Source organism: Tasmannia lanceolata, unplaced genomic scaffold (assembly GCF_043159265.1).
Source record: "Tasmannia lanceolata isolate RefF3 unplaced genomic scaffold, GAP_Taslan_0.1 ptg000020l, whole genome shotgun sequence".
NCBI classification, from domain to species: Eukaryota; Viridiplantae; Streptophyta; class Magnoliopsida; order Canellales; family Winteraceae; genus Tasmannia; species Tasmannia lanceolata.
In genome coordinates this window covers 8,522,947-8,541,603 of record NW_027518697.1, presented here as the reverse complement: position 1 = coordinate 8,541,603, position 18,657 = coordinate 8,522,947, and the positions used below count along the sequence as shown (strand labels likewise).

The 18,657-nt window shown below is 38.7% G+C and overlaps 1 protein-coding gene and 1 non-coding gene across 2 annotated transcripts; both read right to left on the bottom strand.

The window, feature by feature from the left end:
- Positions 1–577: 577 nt before the first annotated feature.
- On the bottom strand, positions 578–17,134 carry LOC143853691 (BTB/POZ domain-containing protein). Its single transcript, XM_077363410.1, has 8 exons — positions 16,825–17,134; positions 9,050–9,176; positions 6,913–7,432; positions 6,354–6,487; positions 5,832–6,265; positions 4,550–5,680; positions 4,198–4,350; positions 578–1,899 (listed from the first exon to the last, which is right to left on the bottom strand). The coding sequence occupies exons 1-8, from the start codon at positions 16,923–16,925 to the stop codon at positions 1,455–1,457; spliced, it is 3,045 nt and encodes a 1,014-aa protein (XP_077219525.1). The 5' UTR covers positions 16,926–17,134; the 3' UTR covers positions 578–1,454.
- LOC143855247 (5S ribosomal RNA) lies at positions 15,494–15,612 on the bottom strand. Its single transcript, XR_013237748.1, has one exon. It is a non-coding gene; the product is annotated as a 5S ribosomal RNA (ribosomal RNA).
- Positions 17,135–18,657: the final 1,523 nt, after the last annotated feature.

Below are 18,657 nucleotides of genomic sequence, written 5' to 3'. Positions count from 1 at the left end.
CTATCTTTTTTCAGAACTTTTGGAAAATGATTTCCAAACTCCAATGTTTTATAATAGCATGGCCAGTTGGAGAAATTTTCTAATTGGGCAGAGTGAGGAGTTCCACTATCAAAACACATGATTGTAATGATCATTGCATAGACTATCACCTGTCATTGTTGGTAGTTGTCGGAGGACATGATTGAGAGAGGGGTTTGCTTTGTAAGATTTGATGGAATTGGTGGAATAGAAAGAGGCGCCATTGATGGTAAAACAACTTCTGAGGTGGGAGCTATGATAAACAATCATCATCCTCTCTGTTGCAGATGTGAGAAAGGAGTAAAAAAGAGATGAATTCTTTTCTTCTAATGAGGTTGGGGGTAAAGATGCTTGGTATTACAGATGTGGGTTTGGAGTTACAGACAATGCCAAGCCTAGATTGGAAAACTTTATACAGTCAAGTAGTTTCCTGTGCTGATACACTTTAATTTATATCAAGAGATAGTGCAGAAGAAGTAATAATCTTACCTTTATTCAACTTCTTAAGAATTATCTTCAAGCTTTTAGATTATAAAATGCAACCTGATAAAATTGTACATAAGGTAGGAAATTTGCCCAAGAAGGGTGACTTTTTCATTTCCCATGTTTAAGATGCAATATAACATTTTACACCCTCAATCACTTTTTTTTTTTTTTTGATTGATATTACACCCTCAATCACTTGCCCTCAAGAACTTGAAAACAAACTCTCCATGGAAAAAAAAGAAGAGTAGCTGTGGTTGTTGGGAATCCCTTGTAATCCTGTACAGAACCATGATAAAAAGGCAATTATTAATGATATTTAGTATACTCTATTTATGTCTTTTTGAACAAGAGCCTGGTCATCTCTTTAAGATTACCCCATCACAGCAGGGGCAATGAGCCAGACTTGTGGCTCAATGGATCAACGCCATTAATGCGGTGTCACATGTACAGTGGGCAAGACCGGGCAGTTCTTCCAAGTGTGGCTTTCACAATCACCTGCAATCTCCCTTGTAGAAACAAATTTCACTTTGACTGTTCCGGGGCTCCCATTGGCATAACCGACGAAACCCATATAATAACACCAGGTCTTCCCAAATTGCTTCCACCATTGGAAGCATATGAGCTTTAGTTCCTGATGAAGACCTGCCATTTCCATTCCAATATACACATAAGTAGATGTTGGGTATGACACCATAACAGGTCAGACTGATGAGGTTAAAATTCCTTGGCTCTCGCAGGGAGGAAGAAATGTGACCAAACACCACTTTCTAACAAACTTTGAATTGATCCCATCAGATTATTTCATATTCTTGCAAAATGTAGCATTATCTTTTTCGATTTCATCTGGAAGACTAATTTCAAATGCATAGCTTGCAGCTTAAGGGTGAATCAGAATGCTGGGCAGTCCAAATTAAGGACCAGAAATTTGCAAAGAGAGGTCCCTTATCTCCTCAATCTTTCCTATCATGACATTCCTGAGAGTAACGCACGTACATAGCTCGAACCATATCACACAGCTCTTCATCCAGAACTTCAAGATCTCCAGAGTCACGCATCTTGGGATATAAAGGGGCTATGCACTTGGCAGCATCTTCGACTATTTTCCACTGAGTAAAGTTGGCAGCCGTTTGGATGATCTTGAGAGACAAGTCCTTGTTGGATTTCAAGCATGATAGGACAATCCTTAAGCTCTCTTCCCGAACCTCTTCCAAGAACCAGAAGTCAGAGAGCCAACAAAGCTCTACATATGCCTGCAGCTCGTGTAGTTTCTGCTCTGTGTCCATATTATCCCATAAACAGCCAGTGGTAGGTTTCGGCAGCTCTCCTGAATAAAACCAAATGACTAGTTTGGATAATGCTTCCCAACAGACAGGTACCTTTATGGTCTTTGAATGGCTGGAAGGCGCACAAAGTTCCCATTGGGTAAGAACGTAATGCAACAGGTGCAAAACATAGAATTGTCATCAAGATATCTAATAAAAAAAAACTGAAGAGATTAGTGAAAACAAACAAGTTGCACAAATGGTTCAATTCAAAGGCCAAATCTAGATTTGGACTCTTATCCTCGTGACAGATTATGTGAAAAGAAAATTGTTTAAGTTTGGGTTGATCAACTCTAGGATTAGTTAATCTGCTTGGGATTTCATATAGTGGGTGGTTGTGCAGGACCATACTAATATAAGTCACAACAGTTTCAATGTGCTGATTGGAGAAGGTACAGAAATTGATTTGTCATGATTGGAATTATTGCTGTAATTTATGCTTAAGCTTCAAAAATGAAATAAGCATCATTACTTGTGGTATCTAGGCAATTAGCGAATAGGAATAATATCTAGACCTAGCTGTCTGAATGCCCAACATAAGAAAAGGAATGCATGGCACACTGTGAAACTATATCTAATGAAGGAAATGAACATTAAAACAAATCAAAAGTATTTTAAGAGTTATTTTGGAAAAGAAAAAAAGAGAGGCCCCAAGTGGAGGAGTGTGTGGCTGATGTCAGCGTAATGCCAGCCTCATAATGCCGACATCAGCGGTCATAGTGAAAGCAAACAGAAATTTCATCTAAACTACCTTTTTCTTATGTCGATCATTGTGGACATTTCTTTTGAGAAACTTCAAAGGGGGGGGGGGGGGGGGGGGTGGTCTTAGAGGAACTTACCAGAAAACCATGTGATCTGCTAGAACTGGAACAAATTCAGTAACCCATAGTTTCACTGCTATTTGAAGACTCCTTACGAGTGGGTTAGGGCTGTAATAGATGGAGTTCAATTTTAATTAGGAGTTTTAAATAAGTTTTAGGAGTTTTTATGGCATAGGACTTTATTTGCAGTGAACTCAACTCAACTAAGCCTTTGTCCCAAATTTCTGAGTTTAATTAGAGAAGGATTATAATTCCTTCTTTAAGTGTGTTTGTAATTTGTAAGTAGACCTTGAGTAGGAACTTCAATTCATAAACTTTGCTGTGCTCTTCTTTCTTTTACTACTGACGTTGACATATTCTCAAAGTGAAGTTGGGATGAGGCTAAGCTCCCACGGGGAAGTAATTTTTTTTAAGCCTAAATGTCCCGCCTTTTCAAATTTAGTGCTTGAACTTTTATTTCTGTCGCGAACCAGCAAGATGCCTAAGATTGTAAATGGTGGTTATTTTTTATTTGAAATTTTGGTAGTCTGACTTTTTGTGTTTGACAGAAGTTCAGCTTGTTAAATTTTCTGAACAATAAATTCAGCAATTACTTAATTCCTAAGTCTTTTCCCAGCAGGGAGGTGATTGTGAATTATTTTTTATAGTCCAACTTGCATTAGTTTAACATCAGAGAAAATTTATATTGGGAGGAGATTGTTGACGCGATGTTGCCTAAATGAGCTCCAGTCGATCCGCGTGAGAAGATTGACCGCATAAGTGCACAGAGAGATGGTAACGATAAGAGTGTCATTCATAGCCACTAAATTACCCGATTATACCAGCCCTAATGCGTGGATGAGCTCAAAGGCCAATGGGTAAGGTATGGAAAAGAGAAGATCCGGTAATGGGAGAGTATAAGGAAGTTTCTAAAAAGTGCTTGCCCATCATGGATGTCCATGAAACGTATCAATGTTTCCAAAATCTCTTGCAACGTGGTCGAAGTGTATGGGAGTACACGAATGAGTTTCACATGATGGCATCCCAAGCAGACGTTACAGAGACTGAGGAGCAAAGGATAGCCCACTACCTGAACCGGTTACATTTTTAAATCCGACAAGAGTTGAACACTTAAGAAGTTCAACCTAATGATTTTCCATCAGGATTGAGGAAATTCAAAACTCCCGCGCCAACAAACAAGGTAATTTAGCCATTGAAAAAAAAAAAAAACAAACAAACAAACAAGGTAATTTATGTGTGACCAAATTTACTCAAGAACCGAAAGCAAAATGACACACACCAGTTCTAAGGGTTTTATCTATGCCTAGTTATGAACCAAACCCAAGAGGGTGGGTAAGGTTATTGGTGCTGGTTTGAGTCGAACCAAACCATCGATTGTGCTGCCGATGCAACCAGCAAGGAAATCGTTCTAACGAGTCTTAATACCATGCTCTACATTCACAAATTCATTAGCTAAAACCATTATCAGATCATGAAATCCTGGTTAGACATATACTATAAAATGTGTTAAGAGAAGGGTAATCACATAGTTTCTTGGTTTAAGACGGCACCTGTCCTGCATTCCTGACTGAAATAATGCCTGAAAATAATCACAGCTTGACCACAATAAGATTTTGTGAACATGCATGTGAGGCGTTGATAGCAAGCATGCACTGCAATTCCAGGGCACCCCTTCAGCTGCTTTACCTTCCAGGATGATGTCTCTGTAATCCACAGTAAATTATATCAGGATAATTATATACTAGTGTGAAAACAAGGTATCTAGAATAACACCAAATAGTATTTATATACTAGAGTGAAAGCAGGGTATCTATAATAACACCAAATAGTAATTCATTAAACTCAGAATTATATTTCATTAGGTAAGAAAGGCCAAAGTAGTGGATAAGGAGAGATCCCTACGAGAAAAGAAGTCCATCTGGTCCAAGGGCAGGAGTGAAATCACAGCTTGGGATGGACGTACCCCATTTAGGTTGTTTTCTCTGAAGCATTTTTGATAGAGACTGCAACTTACATCGCCTAGCTAGCACTCTCAAATGCTTCCCAAGGTCATCATCTGCCTTCATAAATCCCGTATAAACAAACTCCAACAGCTTTATCAACGCATGATTGTCTACACGAGCAGATAAACGAACTTCTTGCCTGACCCCTTTACACAACTGCTCAATATCTTGCTCTTCGGCAGACATATCAAGCGTTTTTCTCTTGTTTGGAGGCAGTAAAGATGGGCAGCTAACACTAAGAATTACACTATGAACTTTCAAAGACTGCCCATTTGAAAGTATGATTTTTAAGTCAGAAAGTTCATTATCATTGAGTGACTTCTCGATCCTCTTTCCAAGCTTACTTGAAAAACCATAGAAGCCAAAGAAACTTAGACTCAGTGCAGAATACCATCTAAGTCCAGGACTAAAGCTACCAGTGCAGATTTTCTGCAGCATGTCGACTAAAATTTGAGCTTCCGGACTATCTAAGGATTTCTCTTGGAGATTGCAGACACAATCAGAATGCCGTATCAACTCAGAAAGCCCTTGGAGACTATAAAACAAAACAATATCTCCACCTTCCCAATCTTCTGTATGAACCCAACAACATGTTATTTCATTATATGTATTTTTTAGGTGAGAGGCAATGCTTGTCCTTCGAACATGAATGTCACTTGTTAAGCACCTCCTTATATAGGAGGACAATGTCTTTATAACTTCACTGTTGACAATGAGGTTTCGATACTGCGGCAGACACAAATAACATGCTACACCAATTAAGTTGGTAACAACTCGGAGACTGTCGGACACTGCCAAATCATCCCCAATAGCAGCTAACCTAAGGTTATTTAGTAGATTTTCCAGATATTTTTCACCGTTTGGCATCAGCACTTCTGATAGAAAGTGTCTAGCCTGTGATGCAATGTAGTTGCAGGGAGAAAATACCATCGTCAGAACCGCCCTGGTTACTGGTTCACATTCACATCCATAAGTGAAACCCTTATGAGAAAAATGGAGCCCTTTATGAATTGAGTCCACAGCCACTGAGCTATTGACAAGTATGAACATCAGCTCAAATATAAAAAAATCTGTCCAAGTAAACTAAGTAATCGAAGCCAATAATAATTGGAGTAAATGTGAGTCACTTTTGAGTACAAAATATTTGAAAAAATGGACAAGAATGTATAGAAACACATTACCATGCACAGGCAATAAGAACAATAAGGTAGTTTCCATCTGTCTGAGTCTTAGGCTTAAAACCTTCCTCGCAATGTGTTGCAAGCCATCCAAGAATATCCCAAATGTAAGGCCGTATAACTGGAAAACTATTAGCATAGAGATCCACACGTGCTGCAGCTATATGTTCTTCCAACGATGACATATTTTTGCAGAAATTATTTAGAAGAAGACCAAGAAGGATTTTGGCGATCCCAACCTTCCAAAAATAAGAATGATGCACCCCTGGCCAACGAGTAATTAAAGCTGTGCGACATGCCTCGACTACTAATGGCATTTGATCTGCGGGAACCTTTTCAGAACGACGTAGTCCCCGGCCATTCATTGCATTAGTAATGCCCTCAACAATAGGCTCACAACATAGACTTGTCATTTTGGAACATCCTTCTACAGATCTCTGTGCACAAACAAAGAAACCAGCAATTTCTTAATGTAGAATAGAGCGAAACTGAAATTACAAGAAAAGAACCAAGTTTGATACTCACTGCTAAATGCTGGATGAGTATCAATGCTTCCATTCGAATATGGCGAGGTTGTGAGCTCCCAAGGAAGCGAATCATCATAGGTACGAGTGTTTCTCCAATCCCAATAACCTTCAAGGCCCCATTACCACATAGAGCTAGTAAGAAAGTTCATTAGACACGAAGTAATGTTGAAAAGAATAAAAGCAAGCTGCATTCATGGTTTTAAATTTCGGCCGAAATACCGAAATTTCTGATTTCGGTGGTTGGGAATTGGGATCGACACTGAAAGTACATAAATCTGAAATTTTGGCCAAAATCCAAAATTTCAGGAAAATGTAATTTTAAATTTTTTTCCTGAAATTTAGTAATTTACTTTTTTCTTCCAAAATTTCAGCCGAAATCACCGAAATTTCGGCACAATAATGAAATAGGTTTTTTTTTTTACCGAATTTCGGCCTAAATTTAGGTATTTCTGCTGAAATTTCGGTTTCGGCTATGTCCAAAATCGAAACCGAAATTTTAAACCTTGGCTGCAGTTCAGTATCAACTGTGAAATAAATTTATGACAGAGAAAGAATACCTAAAGCAGAATATGATTGCAACACAGAGGTAGCAACAGAGGGATCAGCTTTTAGAGAAATAGTTCCCAGGCCTGTTATCAATTTAGAGTTACTCCAAACAGGAAACCTAGAAGGAGGCCACCGCCATAGTATTGTCTTCAAAAGTGATGCCATCTCCGTGAAATGCTCAAGTGGCTGAATGCCTAAGGTATAATCCTGTAAAGCAAAGATAATACTGCCAACTACATTGTTTTCCTTCACGGCTTCCCAAACTTCCTTGTGCCGGTCAAGTCTCCAAGGCACCATTAGCTTTGAAAGGATGCGATTCAAAGCAACGGCACATGAAACTGCACTTGGAAATCCATGTGCGGACAACGAACATGACAAGGGGCGAACAAGCTTTGAAAATTGATATTGAAGTACTGAGTTTCCTAAAATGTCAACCAACTTGGTGGTCACATTTGTTGCCATGGTGAATACTGTCTCGTTTCCAGATTGAAGAATTCCTTCTAGTGCGATCAGCATTTCCGTAATGGAATTCTGATAAGAGGAAGGGGCATGTGCATGTGAGGGATACAAAAAAAGGCTATGCAAAGAAATTCCCACTCCTAACAGGAGGAAACAAAACTTTTCAATCAAGGTCAGAGTAACTTGTATAACATGGTGAAATATAATTCATTGGGCATAGTAACTCATATACTGCAGTGAAATAAAATCATGAAAGAACAAGCTAAGCTATTTAGGAAAAAAGACCAATTATCACGCTCAACTCGTCCTACAAATGGGGAGCCAAAGAAAACAGCGTAGTTTCAGGTATCAATGCTGCTGCTTCTTTTTTTCCAAATGCTAAATGCTTTATTTCACAAATAGCAACAATTTGTGAATCACTTTATTTGGTTCAAGAGTACTGTTTACCAAGAAGTCATTGAAGTAATTAACTCTTAAGACGGACTTTAAAAAAAAGAATAAAATAAAAATTTTATGTCAGTTACGTGGTTCTACTAACTTTAAATAGTTGAAAGGGAATTTATGTAATTATGAGGTTGAATAATGTTCCGCTTGTGCAAAACCAGATTTTTGTTTGGGATGAAAAAACCGGATAGGTGGGATTCATGCATTTACATAATTATGAAGTCGATTTTTATTAATGATGAGGATTGTAGGCCAAGAAGAAGCATATTTGCCCATTAGGATTTGTTAGGGATTTATTTCCATGGTATTTTTTATTTTTTTTGAAAATTATATTTCCATGGTATTTAGTTTCTAGGATTTTTGTATTTCCGCATTTAGTTTTAGGGATTTTATTTTCCATGTTATTTAGAGTTATGGATTTTATTTATTTCCATGGAATTTGATCATAAGAGATTATTACCTTTTAATGAAATAAGATTGATTGTGAATTTATTTTCGAAAACAAATAAAAGATTGATTGAGAATTCCTCCCCCTGATTTCTTCTTCTTCATCCTTCCCCTCTTTTCCCTCTATTCTCCTCCGCCTATTCTTCCCTAAAACTAAATACCATGGAAATAAAAATCCTAGAAACTAAATATCATGGAAATAAATCCCTAAAAAGTCATAGTGGTCAAATATGCCTCTTATTGGCCTACAATCCTCATCATTATGGTTTCCCATGTTGATAGAGAAGAATTTATGTGGCCATCTCTGATGGGCTGCCAATGCTGCAGCATCTGTGATGGATTAAACGGATCTGGGAGACTAATAATCATTTTTGCTTGTTTTTGAGGCCTTTCATTTGTGTTAATTGTCATTGTATCAGTTGTCAAGTTGTGAAACTTTAACATCCAATTACTTGAAACAACGACTCTCTTTGCTTTTCTTTTTGGACAATTAAAAATATACTCCTCACTCAGGAGTAAAAGTATTTAACATATGCAAGTGAGATTTGATGAAGTCAAATTTCATGCATCTATTCCATATAAGGTTCATGAAACCCTTTCAACAGGATAGAAGGCTAAGGTGCTTGGTTTGATCATCAATCTGAATATTTCCTTACCACAGGGTAGTCACAAAGCAGAAGCTGCCCAACCCCTATCACAAGTTCAGCTAGCACAGCTGACCTGTGTTCAGTATGTTGAATGACAAGCTATTGAATCCTGAAAGTAATTTTTTCATACATCTCAAATAAAAAACAGTACCTTCACTAGTGGATGTTGTGAGAGATCAGAAGATATACAACTGAGAAACGCAGACATCGAACGAATGGCAAGCCCCTGTATCTCGACATCCGTGCATTGCCATTTCCTTCCTTTGTCATCATAATATCTGCCAATGCAAAAGACCCACTCTACAAATCTAAGAAGTTGAAAAATAGAAGTCCCCGACATTTATTATAGAAACATCTATATGGAAATATATCAAGACACTTTTGCAACTGATATTTCTAATGTTAACAAGAAGATGGAGTTGTCTGGTATTATTGTCACAGGACGTAATTGACATAGATGTGAAATTTCTCATAAATAATGAGCACAAAGGGCCAATGTGAGTTCCTGAAGCATTAGACTTTGAAGAATACAGAAATAAGAAAACCTGAAATAAGTGAGCAAAGTTATTTCTATGTATTGAAAATCAAGAAAGCAAAAACAAAGAATAATAATATATTAGACTTAGCTGTGTTCATTTTTTTAAAAAGGGCAATGATTTTATTTATTAAGAAAAACATCCATATACAAAACAGGGGACTAGGTATCCCACAGATTTAGTCCACTATATGTAGTAGTCCAAAAGGAAGAAATTGCCGACCCTCTATCATGTGGCAGGACACCTGATTACCCTACCAACTTAGTATGGAATTGTCATGCTGGATTGAAGCTACATCAAGCAAATAACACAGTAGTAACAACAAATTTCACCTTCAATATCCACACCTTCAATATCCAGCAAATCAGCTCTTCCTAATGTTCTTGAACCTCCACAATCTCTCGCTCCACTCCTACCTTTGCAAGCCAGTCAGCATAGTCATTTGAAGACGATCTCATGTGTGAGAACTTTGGGTTTAGGATTTTGCACTGGTCTTGGATTTCAGCAATAATATCTGCTAGATTCCATGATCCCAACACTTTGCCACTAGCCCAAGATATGACATTTGCTGAATCGCCTTCGAGATGATGCCTTTCCTTCACAAACCATTTTAACCCCCAAAGGAGGGCTCTGTTGCTTCCACACCAGTTGGTGGTGGGCTCCATTTCGGTGTTACCTTGGTCTTTATCTCTCTTTCCTACATGACCCGGTCTTCCAATTTCTTAGGATTTCCCCCATGGAGTATTACTCTAACGTGGAATTATTCCTCCCCACGCTACAAAGTCAATTTTGATGACCATTATTATCCTTCCCAATCTCTTTTCCGTTTCTTCAAAAATGTGGTTGTTTCTTTCCCTCCAAATGTGCTCTAAAGGATGTATGGTACCGACCCAAAGAATTCGGCCCATTTTTTCATACGGACCGTTACTCCAATGCAATGTTGTTTTTTTATCGATATGTGGAACACCCATACCATTCCAAAGCTTCTAATTATCAACCTTCATACCCTGAAGGAGAAATTACAATGTAATAGTACATTACCCATGTGTCTTCTTCCTTGTAGAAGATGCATCTATTGGCAAGTGCAATCTTCCTCCTCTTCAACCGCTCACAAATATTAACCCTTTTACTTGTTGTCGTCCAAGCAAACACCACGATTGGGTGGGGGTGGGGTGTGTGTGTGTGGGTAATAGTGAAAGGTTATTGGATAGACTCTTGATTTCACCATCTTTTAGAGCAAACCTACGTCTTAGACACCACACCACCCACCTCTCTTCATATAGTCACAATTGGATGCTAAATGGAATAGTTCCGAAAATGCATGGCACAACAAAGACTTCTCTATCTAAAGAACTACCCAAAAACGTGTGCCCTCCCCCTGCAATGCGTAAGATGAAATTCAGTCTGATACCCAATCGATCCTGCTATGCGCCTCCAGTCCTTGTCATCATTGTTTTGAAAATTTTATGATTTACGATTCAAATCAAATCTAAAATGGGCGGCTCTCCTAGTTGGTAACTCTGGTACTTATAAGCATGGTTTCAAATTTCGGTTTCGCAGTGCGTTTCGGTCCTCACCGAAACCGAAATTTCGGTCGAAATCAAACGGAATCAATTAAGAATGGATTTTGTGTCGAACAAAATTTCAGCCAAAATTACCGAAATTTCGGCTGATAATATTAAATAATAGAATACTTCCAGATTTTGGAGGATTTTCCAAAAATTACGGACCAAAATTTCAGGAAAAATGAAATTTCGACCGAAACCCAAAATTTCGGATTTCGGTCGAAATTTCAAACATTGCTTATAAGTAAGAGTTACTTGTAAGTCTGCCACCAAGCTAGAGAGTTACCCTTCATTCTCATCGATACCAGGGGAACTCTTTTGTGAACTGACACCTCCTTGAAAGTTGACAGTCAAGATCTCATCCAATCTAAGAATTCCTCTGGATCTACTCCCCCCTATGAACCCTGGGATTTCAACCTTAAGGTCATTCTCCCATCACTTGGTATCAGAGGCAAGTACGAGGAGGGAACAACCATTGCCTTATTTGACTTAGTTTTGTCTTGACGCACTAGTTTTGATAAAATCTTACACAAATGAGTCCTAAATTAACATATTGCAACGTCAAAATCTTCCCTCCCACTCCCAGCAATGGTCGTGAATGCCTTTCTCACGACCTTCAAGTTATTTGCAGGATACTGAAGTTGAATTAACTTCCAGTTTTCGTGTCTTTAGAATGACCCAACATAATGGGATAGGTACCAAACAACAATTAATAATGAGAACTCCATTACCTTTCTTAAACCAAGCAATTTGTATTGTTGGGGATGTTTCCTCACTTTCGAATTGAATCTTTGCACCATTTTAGCTGAAATCATATTCTTGCTAAGTGCATTGCATGCAAAACAAAGTTTTTTTTTATTGAATAAGCCATGTATAACAGTGTTTCATAATTTGAACGACTTTGTCTATGGGACAAGACCTAACCAGGGGAAAAGTAAAGGGACACCCAAGAGCATTTTGGGCATGAGAAAAATTTAAACATCCATCATCCGTAATGACTATACATACTTTGCTTCCCACATAACACTCCTATTCAAAAAAAATATTCTTCCAACATTACGTTTTGGTGATGCATTATTTGTTGAAGTAGATGAGCGGGGAAGCATTAAGTGGACCTTTTATGGTCCGATTAGGAGAGCAGACTTGAATGAAGCGGAGCTAAGGGCAATTCTTAAGAGTATCAACTAGTTGATGAAAGTTCTCTGTCAGCTCTGGTGGTGGAGAGGGGCTCCTTTAATGTGATTAGATGGACGCTTGGAAGCCCCCTCACCCTTGGAGGTTTGCTCACTTGGTGGATGAGATACAAGACAGGGTGGGGGCTCATCCAATTACCTTCCAACATGAAGGGCGGCCAATAGCGATGCGGATGCTCTTGCTCGAGCAAGGGTTATTAGGCCTCATTTGGAGGTTTTTTACTATCTTCCTCCTTGAGATGGAGGGGCTATTCTGCAATAAGAAGGGCGGCGATATTCTGCAAAACTGGTGGGCAATTATATGGGACATAACTATCCGGAGTAAACCCCAGCCCAAGTGGAAACCGCCGCCATTGGGATGGGTCAAGCGGAATTTCGATGGGAGCTCGATAGGCAATCCAGGTAAAGCTGGGATTGGGGGACTAATCAGGGACGACAAGGAAACAACAATCATGTCTTTCTCGGGACCGGCAGGAGAATGCGCACGAACAAAGCTGAAGTTAAAGCCCTGCTCTTTGGTCTTCGATTGGCTCATGAGCATGACTTGAAGCAGCTAATAGTGGAAGGGGACTCAGCTAATGTAGTAAGTTGGACGTCAAACAAATCTAAGGGTCCCTGGAGGATTCAAGGACTAATCACGGAAATCTTAGATCTAATGACATTATTGGAGCCCAAGATTGAGCACCGGGGCGGCGGATACTTTAGCTAAGGAGGGAGTCCTCCGGGAATCTATACTAGTTGTGTCATCCATTAACTCACCATTATAAAAGGTCTTTGTAATTGGTCTTCGGATCGTTCCTTGTACTTGTCGTTGTGGGACATCTTGTCCCCGGCCGAAACTATTGAAATTTAATGAATTGTCATTTTTCAAATTAAAAAAAAACAGAGACGGAGAGGCTTCTTGCTCTTGTATTTGTGCTTTCTTTTTTCCTTCTTGTTTTCTCAACCAGCTCAGTTGTGGTTGTTGTCTTTTCCTTTGATTAATAAAATATTTTGACCATTAAAAGAACTGAATCTCTACGATTGATGCTCACCTTTCAACTCAAGATTCAGAACTTTTCTTCTTCATAATCTTCAATGTGTTCTTCCTCTTCATAGGGCTCTTGTTTCACTGGAGTAGCTAACGATTTGGGCAATAAAATGATAGATAACCTACTCCATCGCATGTTAAGCACTTATTGGACAAGCGTTGTTCTTATTTGATGAAGAACTTTCCCCACTTCTCATATAGATGCACCTCCCCCTACATTATGGTTATACTCACTCATCACATGATTAGTGGGATAAGTTTGGTCGACCTGTCTACTACGAAAAACATCTCAAATTTGTCACAAACTAGCCAAATTTCCTCCAATAACCCAACTAGTTGTCCTCTTAAGTTCTTCTTAAATTTCAACACAAGTCGATAGGCTTGCTCAAGAGTCCAAATATGTACAAAACTACAAACTACAAACCAATTCATCTTGAACTTGGAGGTGCAATCGATGCCAATATCAAGTTATTGTCCGAATGCCACAAATCAAGCCCTCGTTGACAACTCAACAAATTCGCCAGTGAATTCTTTGATTGTCTTATCTCCTTGTAAATTTCGGAAGTAGTGAAATAAGGCCTCCACATAATCTATAGGAAGAAAGTGTTTGTGGAGCTTTTCTTTCATATGCCCCCACATTCGAGTCCAAGTTTGGCCTTGCAGCTCGTGTAATTCTTGGAATCGTTTCCTCCAAATTAATGATAGAAATTTTCACTGCTCATAATCTATTAAAGGAAAGGTTTCTAGATGTAACTTTCCATGGAAGTCCAAAACATCGTGTTAAACTCCATGTTACATGGATTCTTCCGAATGGGCGAAATACCTATGTCAAAAAGTTTCAGATTCCAATACTGCAGGATTCCTAGAGACACTTCCAAAATCTTGAGGAATGTTTCTTTCTTAGCTACTATCTGGTTGCTCTGGAAAGAAAGAAATGCTAGAATCTTTGATGGTATTTCAAAAAGCTCTGCCTTTCTCTTCGTCAAAGTGATTGCGCTGATTATTTCTTGGGTTAAATCCCTCCCGTGTTTCAAGTTTGTCCCTCCATATGATTTATAGTATTGGTGGAGAGAAGCGTGTTTTAGTGTGGAGCCTAGGCAAGCAGTGGTGTAACATTGGGAGCCCCCTCCACCTGGATTTTTGAAGCTAAACTTCGATGGTTCCAGCTTGGGGAATCCAGACCCTTCTGGCGTTGGTGGTGTGTTGCACAACGAGCGGGGGGAGGTGATTTGGGCCTTCGCCGGCCCCATTGGAGTGGCCGATTCTGTGGAGGCCGAGGTACGCGCTATCCACCAAGGCCTCAAGTTGTTGGTTAGAAATAGTGTGGATCAAGTGGTCGTAGAAGGGGACTCTCTTAATGTTATCCGATGGCTTAGCAATTCACAGAAACACACTTGGAGATTTGATAATCTTTTCGATGAGATGGAGGATTGGATGGGATCTTTATTGAATTCCACCACATTCGCCGATCTGTGAATGGGGTGGCCGATAGCCTTGCTAGGGAAGGGGTATCTAAACTTGAATTGGCTATGTTTGATTCTGTTACTCCTCGAGTCTTCTTTTATGTCTTTCTCATGTTTGTTATTTTCTTCTTTTTTCCTTTTTTTTTTCTTTTCATCCGAATGAATCGACCGCCTTGGTCTTCCTTTTTCTGGCAATAAAATTGGCTACCATTCAAAAAAAAAATTATCCTGGGTACAACTACCACAATGTCACATGTTTTAAGTTTTATCTAGGGAGATGATTTTTTCACAATTTCGGCAAATCTTTTAAAATCAAGGAAACATTTCGGTACGAAATCACAACTAAAATCCAGGTAAGACTCTTATCTTCAGGGATCTTGTTGTTCTCTTTTCTAAGAGTGAAGTTGATTTTTGGTTCCTATTGAAATGTCGACATTTGGTATTTCTCCGAATTCAAGTGGATTTCGTTTCAATAGCGGTTGAAATCGAAATATTTTGGCCAAAATTTAAAATCACACTCTCAATTGCTTGCAATCATGGCACTGGAAGAAAGCCTTAAGATTCGAACATGCCTCAATACCAAATATAGTCAAACAAGCACGATGAAATCATTAAGTATGCAAGTAACAATCACACCCACGTACCAATCTCCTTCATGATCTAGTGGTTTGAGGCAATATTGCTCAGAGGTGTACCGTTCAAGACAATCACACTCACCTTTTCATGTAGGGATTGAATCTACGACCTCAAGGTTGAGATACAAAGCGTCAACCAGTTGAGCTATAGGCCCAACACCTTAAAAGAGGTAGGGGTGCAACACGAGGACTTCCTAGGAGGTCATCCATCCTAGTACTACTCTCGCCCAAGTACACTTAACTTTGGAGTTCTAATGGGATCTGGTGCATTTATGCCAGTATGATTGTACCCTAATCACACCCACCTTGATTGATAGGATCCATTAACATGTAGAGCTCCACCATGGATTGCCCATGGGCCAAAAATCAACCATTCTCAGTTTCTCACACATGTATTTAATGAGTTTTGTGGTCATAAAACATAGACCATTGCATGTTTATTTCGATATAAACTTTTTTTCAAGGATCATGATGGACAAAGAGGACATTAGATCGTAATGATCTGTGTGCAACAAACAGTCCAGGGTAAAATCAACCACATGCATTATTTAGATCAATCAAGACTGGTCTGACATGTATGGTAGAAACTAGAAACTAAATAGCAGAAGAATATGACGCATCCGAGCTGCATTGGATCATTCTCCAACATATATGCTCAAACAACCTAACTTTTTCCACACAACATTAAATTCTAAATGTTTTAATACAGCAGGCTTTTGGAGGGCAATGTATCTAAATACATCATGTGTTCAATATCAATAACGTGCTAAATTGTAAGTGCCAAAGTTATTTAGATAACTACTTGTTAGGTAAACTATTGGCCCAGAATTCTCGACTTTGACAACAAAAATTTTAAAATTTATTTCCTCCAAATAAATAATCAGCCAATAGTCATATTGTTACATGCCTAATTGGCCATAGCACAAGCAAGGAAAGAGAAAACAAAAGGAGAGAAGGGAAGGGTGGTTGAGTCGAGACAACCAGACCTCCTAGAGGTTCAATTCGTGAGGAACCATGACTCTCCTAAGCAAAGTTTCCTTTTACTATAAATTTCTCTTCTCCTCATTTTATTGAAATACAGAACTTAAATACAAGCATAAAGGTAGTTTTAGAGCACCTACCCCACTAACCCACTTACATAACGCATAGGTTATAGCTTATAACTAACATCCAAAATCTAAAACAACAACTCATCACCACATAATTCATAACTAAATTCTAACTAACACCACTAGCATGCACATATCACATATGAATTCCTTTTATGTTACACCCATACAAGTACTCACAAAATCAAGAATCTCATAATTCAGTTCAACCAAAATATAGAGCTCTAAAATCAAAATCTTCTAATGAATAGGAAAAATGGAATCCGTAAACACCTAAAAGAAAGTGACAGAACATGACTAAACCCTAGAATCAACGAAATTACAAGTAAAAATACTCGTTATGAAGATAAAAAAACACGAAAATAATGTTTTAAATCAAAAGAAAAGAAAAATACTTGATTCCGAGGCTGAGAGCTTGGAGAAGACGTTGATGGAGAGTGATCATGTGATCGCTAAGACCACGATTCTTGTCATTTCCGGATTTGGACGATTTCATCTCGTCGTTAGGGTTTCAGGAAATTAGGGTTTGTGGGTTTTGAAGAGAAAATTAGGGTTTTACTAAAATTTGCGGAGAGAATGGGTTCGGTTAGCTCTCTTCCTTCTCCGACCGCCGATTAAGTTTCTTTTAGTTTCAGGGGATGTTTCTCGGAATTATTTTTCCATAAAAAATAAAATTTTCAATGTCAACCAAACTAGCATGTGTTTTTCTAGGAGTGCGACATACATAGCACAACGAGGGTAGTTTTGTCATTTGAGAAAAAGGTGAAGAACACGACGATTTCATCTAGTATATAATATGGGCTTAAAACAGGGTGGGCCCACATTTTTAGGGGCGTCCAGAGCTTTCATTTGATGGGCCCTATCATAGATAGGGTGTTCACAAAAAATCAGCTCCAATGGATCATCCTAACCATTCCATTTGTGAAAGTAAAAAATGCGCAGATTTGTGGATAAACAGCATCTGTCCATTTTACCCTCCACAAATGGAAACTCTAAGATGATTTCATAGAGCTGATTTTTGGTACACACCCTATCTATAATAAAAGCCTATTAAATAAATGCTTTGGATAACCAAAAAAAGTGGGCCCACCTTTCTTTTTGGCACTCGAGCGCAGATAAGCTATCTTAGCTCGAGCACAGAAACCGCTTTCCAATATAATATATTTGTCATCATAGAAAAATATTTCACAAAATATTTGTGGAGGCAGTTGTGACGTGTGAGAGTTAGGCAGAGAAGTAGAAGATTTGAAAGAGTTTATAAAGGAGCATGAAAATCCCTAAAAATCAGGAAAAAAAAAAAATCTCTTTGGCAATGGTTAAACTTTTCATGCCGGTCAAACATGGCTTGAGTAGGTGCTTCTTTTAAACTTTTCTGGGCACGCCCAATCTACATCACGGCCCAACAAATGAACGGTTTAGATCACCCAAAAAATGTAGGCCCCACTATTTATTTATTTTTTCTTTTAGGGCTGCACGTTCATGGACGAGAACATAACAAAACGGTGCCTTCTCCAGGAAAATGACGAGAAAATAATGGGAGTAGCGATATTTCATACGAAATGACAAAAACACCCATACCTCATGGGGGAAAAAACAAAATACACTCGTTGAAGGGATTTGCTAGGGTCCATCACAGAAGGCATTTGGCGGCTGGGCTGTTGCATGTGAGAGCAGACACATCAGGCGAATTGAATCAATAAGACAAAATCTGAGCATGTGTGGCTACTCTCACATGCAACAGCCCAGCCACGAATGCCTTCTGCAATGGTCCCTAGCAAATCTCCTCATTGAAATAATGAAAATACCCTATCATGGAAAATTTTCATAGTGGCTATTTTACCTTCAGAATTAGTGGAATCTTTTCCGAGGAGAGGAATTTTTTCCACGAGTACTTTTTGATTGATCAGTGCTCTCCTTTCGAAAAATAATAAACTGCCCAAAAATTGTAAGAAATTGAAGGAAGAGCCTGGTAAATTCTAAGGAAACCACATTCTTCTACTCTATTACTCCTAGGCATAGCAAGCAAGGATTTTCTTTATCGTTGGATAGGCTCGTTATCCTCGCATCCGTCTTGCTAATCAATGCCCTTAACGTGCGTTGGAAATGATAATTTATAATCATTTTACACATGATTTAAGACTTTTATACATGTTTTAGTTAGCCATTGAAAGTTTCTTTAAGATAAAAAGAAGGGTTTTGTTAACGAGTGCCCTTAGATTGCTGGTTAG

Excerpts from the sequence above, each read along its gene's own strand:
- LOC143853691 (XM_077363410.1), bottom strand. The coding sequence starts at position 16,925 with ATGAAATCGTCCAAATCCGGAAATGACAAGAATCGTGGTCTTAGCGAT. Across the intron at positions 7,433-9,049 it reads CACAACATCCACTAGTGAAG|AATTCCATTACGGAAATGCT; the intron begins GTACTGTTTTTT and ends TCCTCTTATCAG. Across the intron at positions 5,681-5,831 it reads GTTCTTATTGCCTGTGCATG|CTCAGTGGCTGTGGACTCAA; the intron begins GTAATGTGTTTC and ends ACTTGTCAATAG.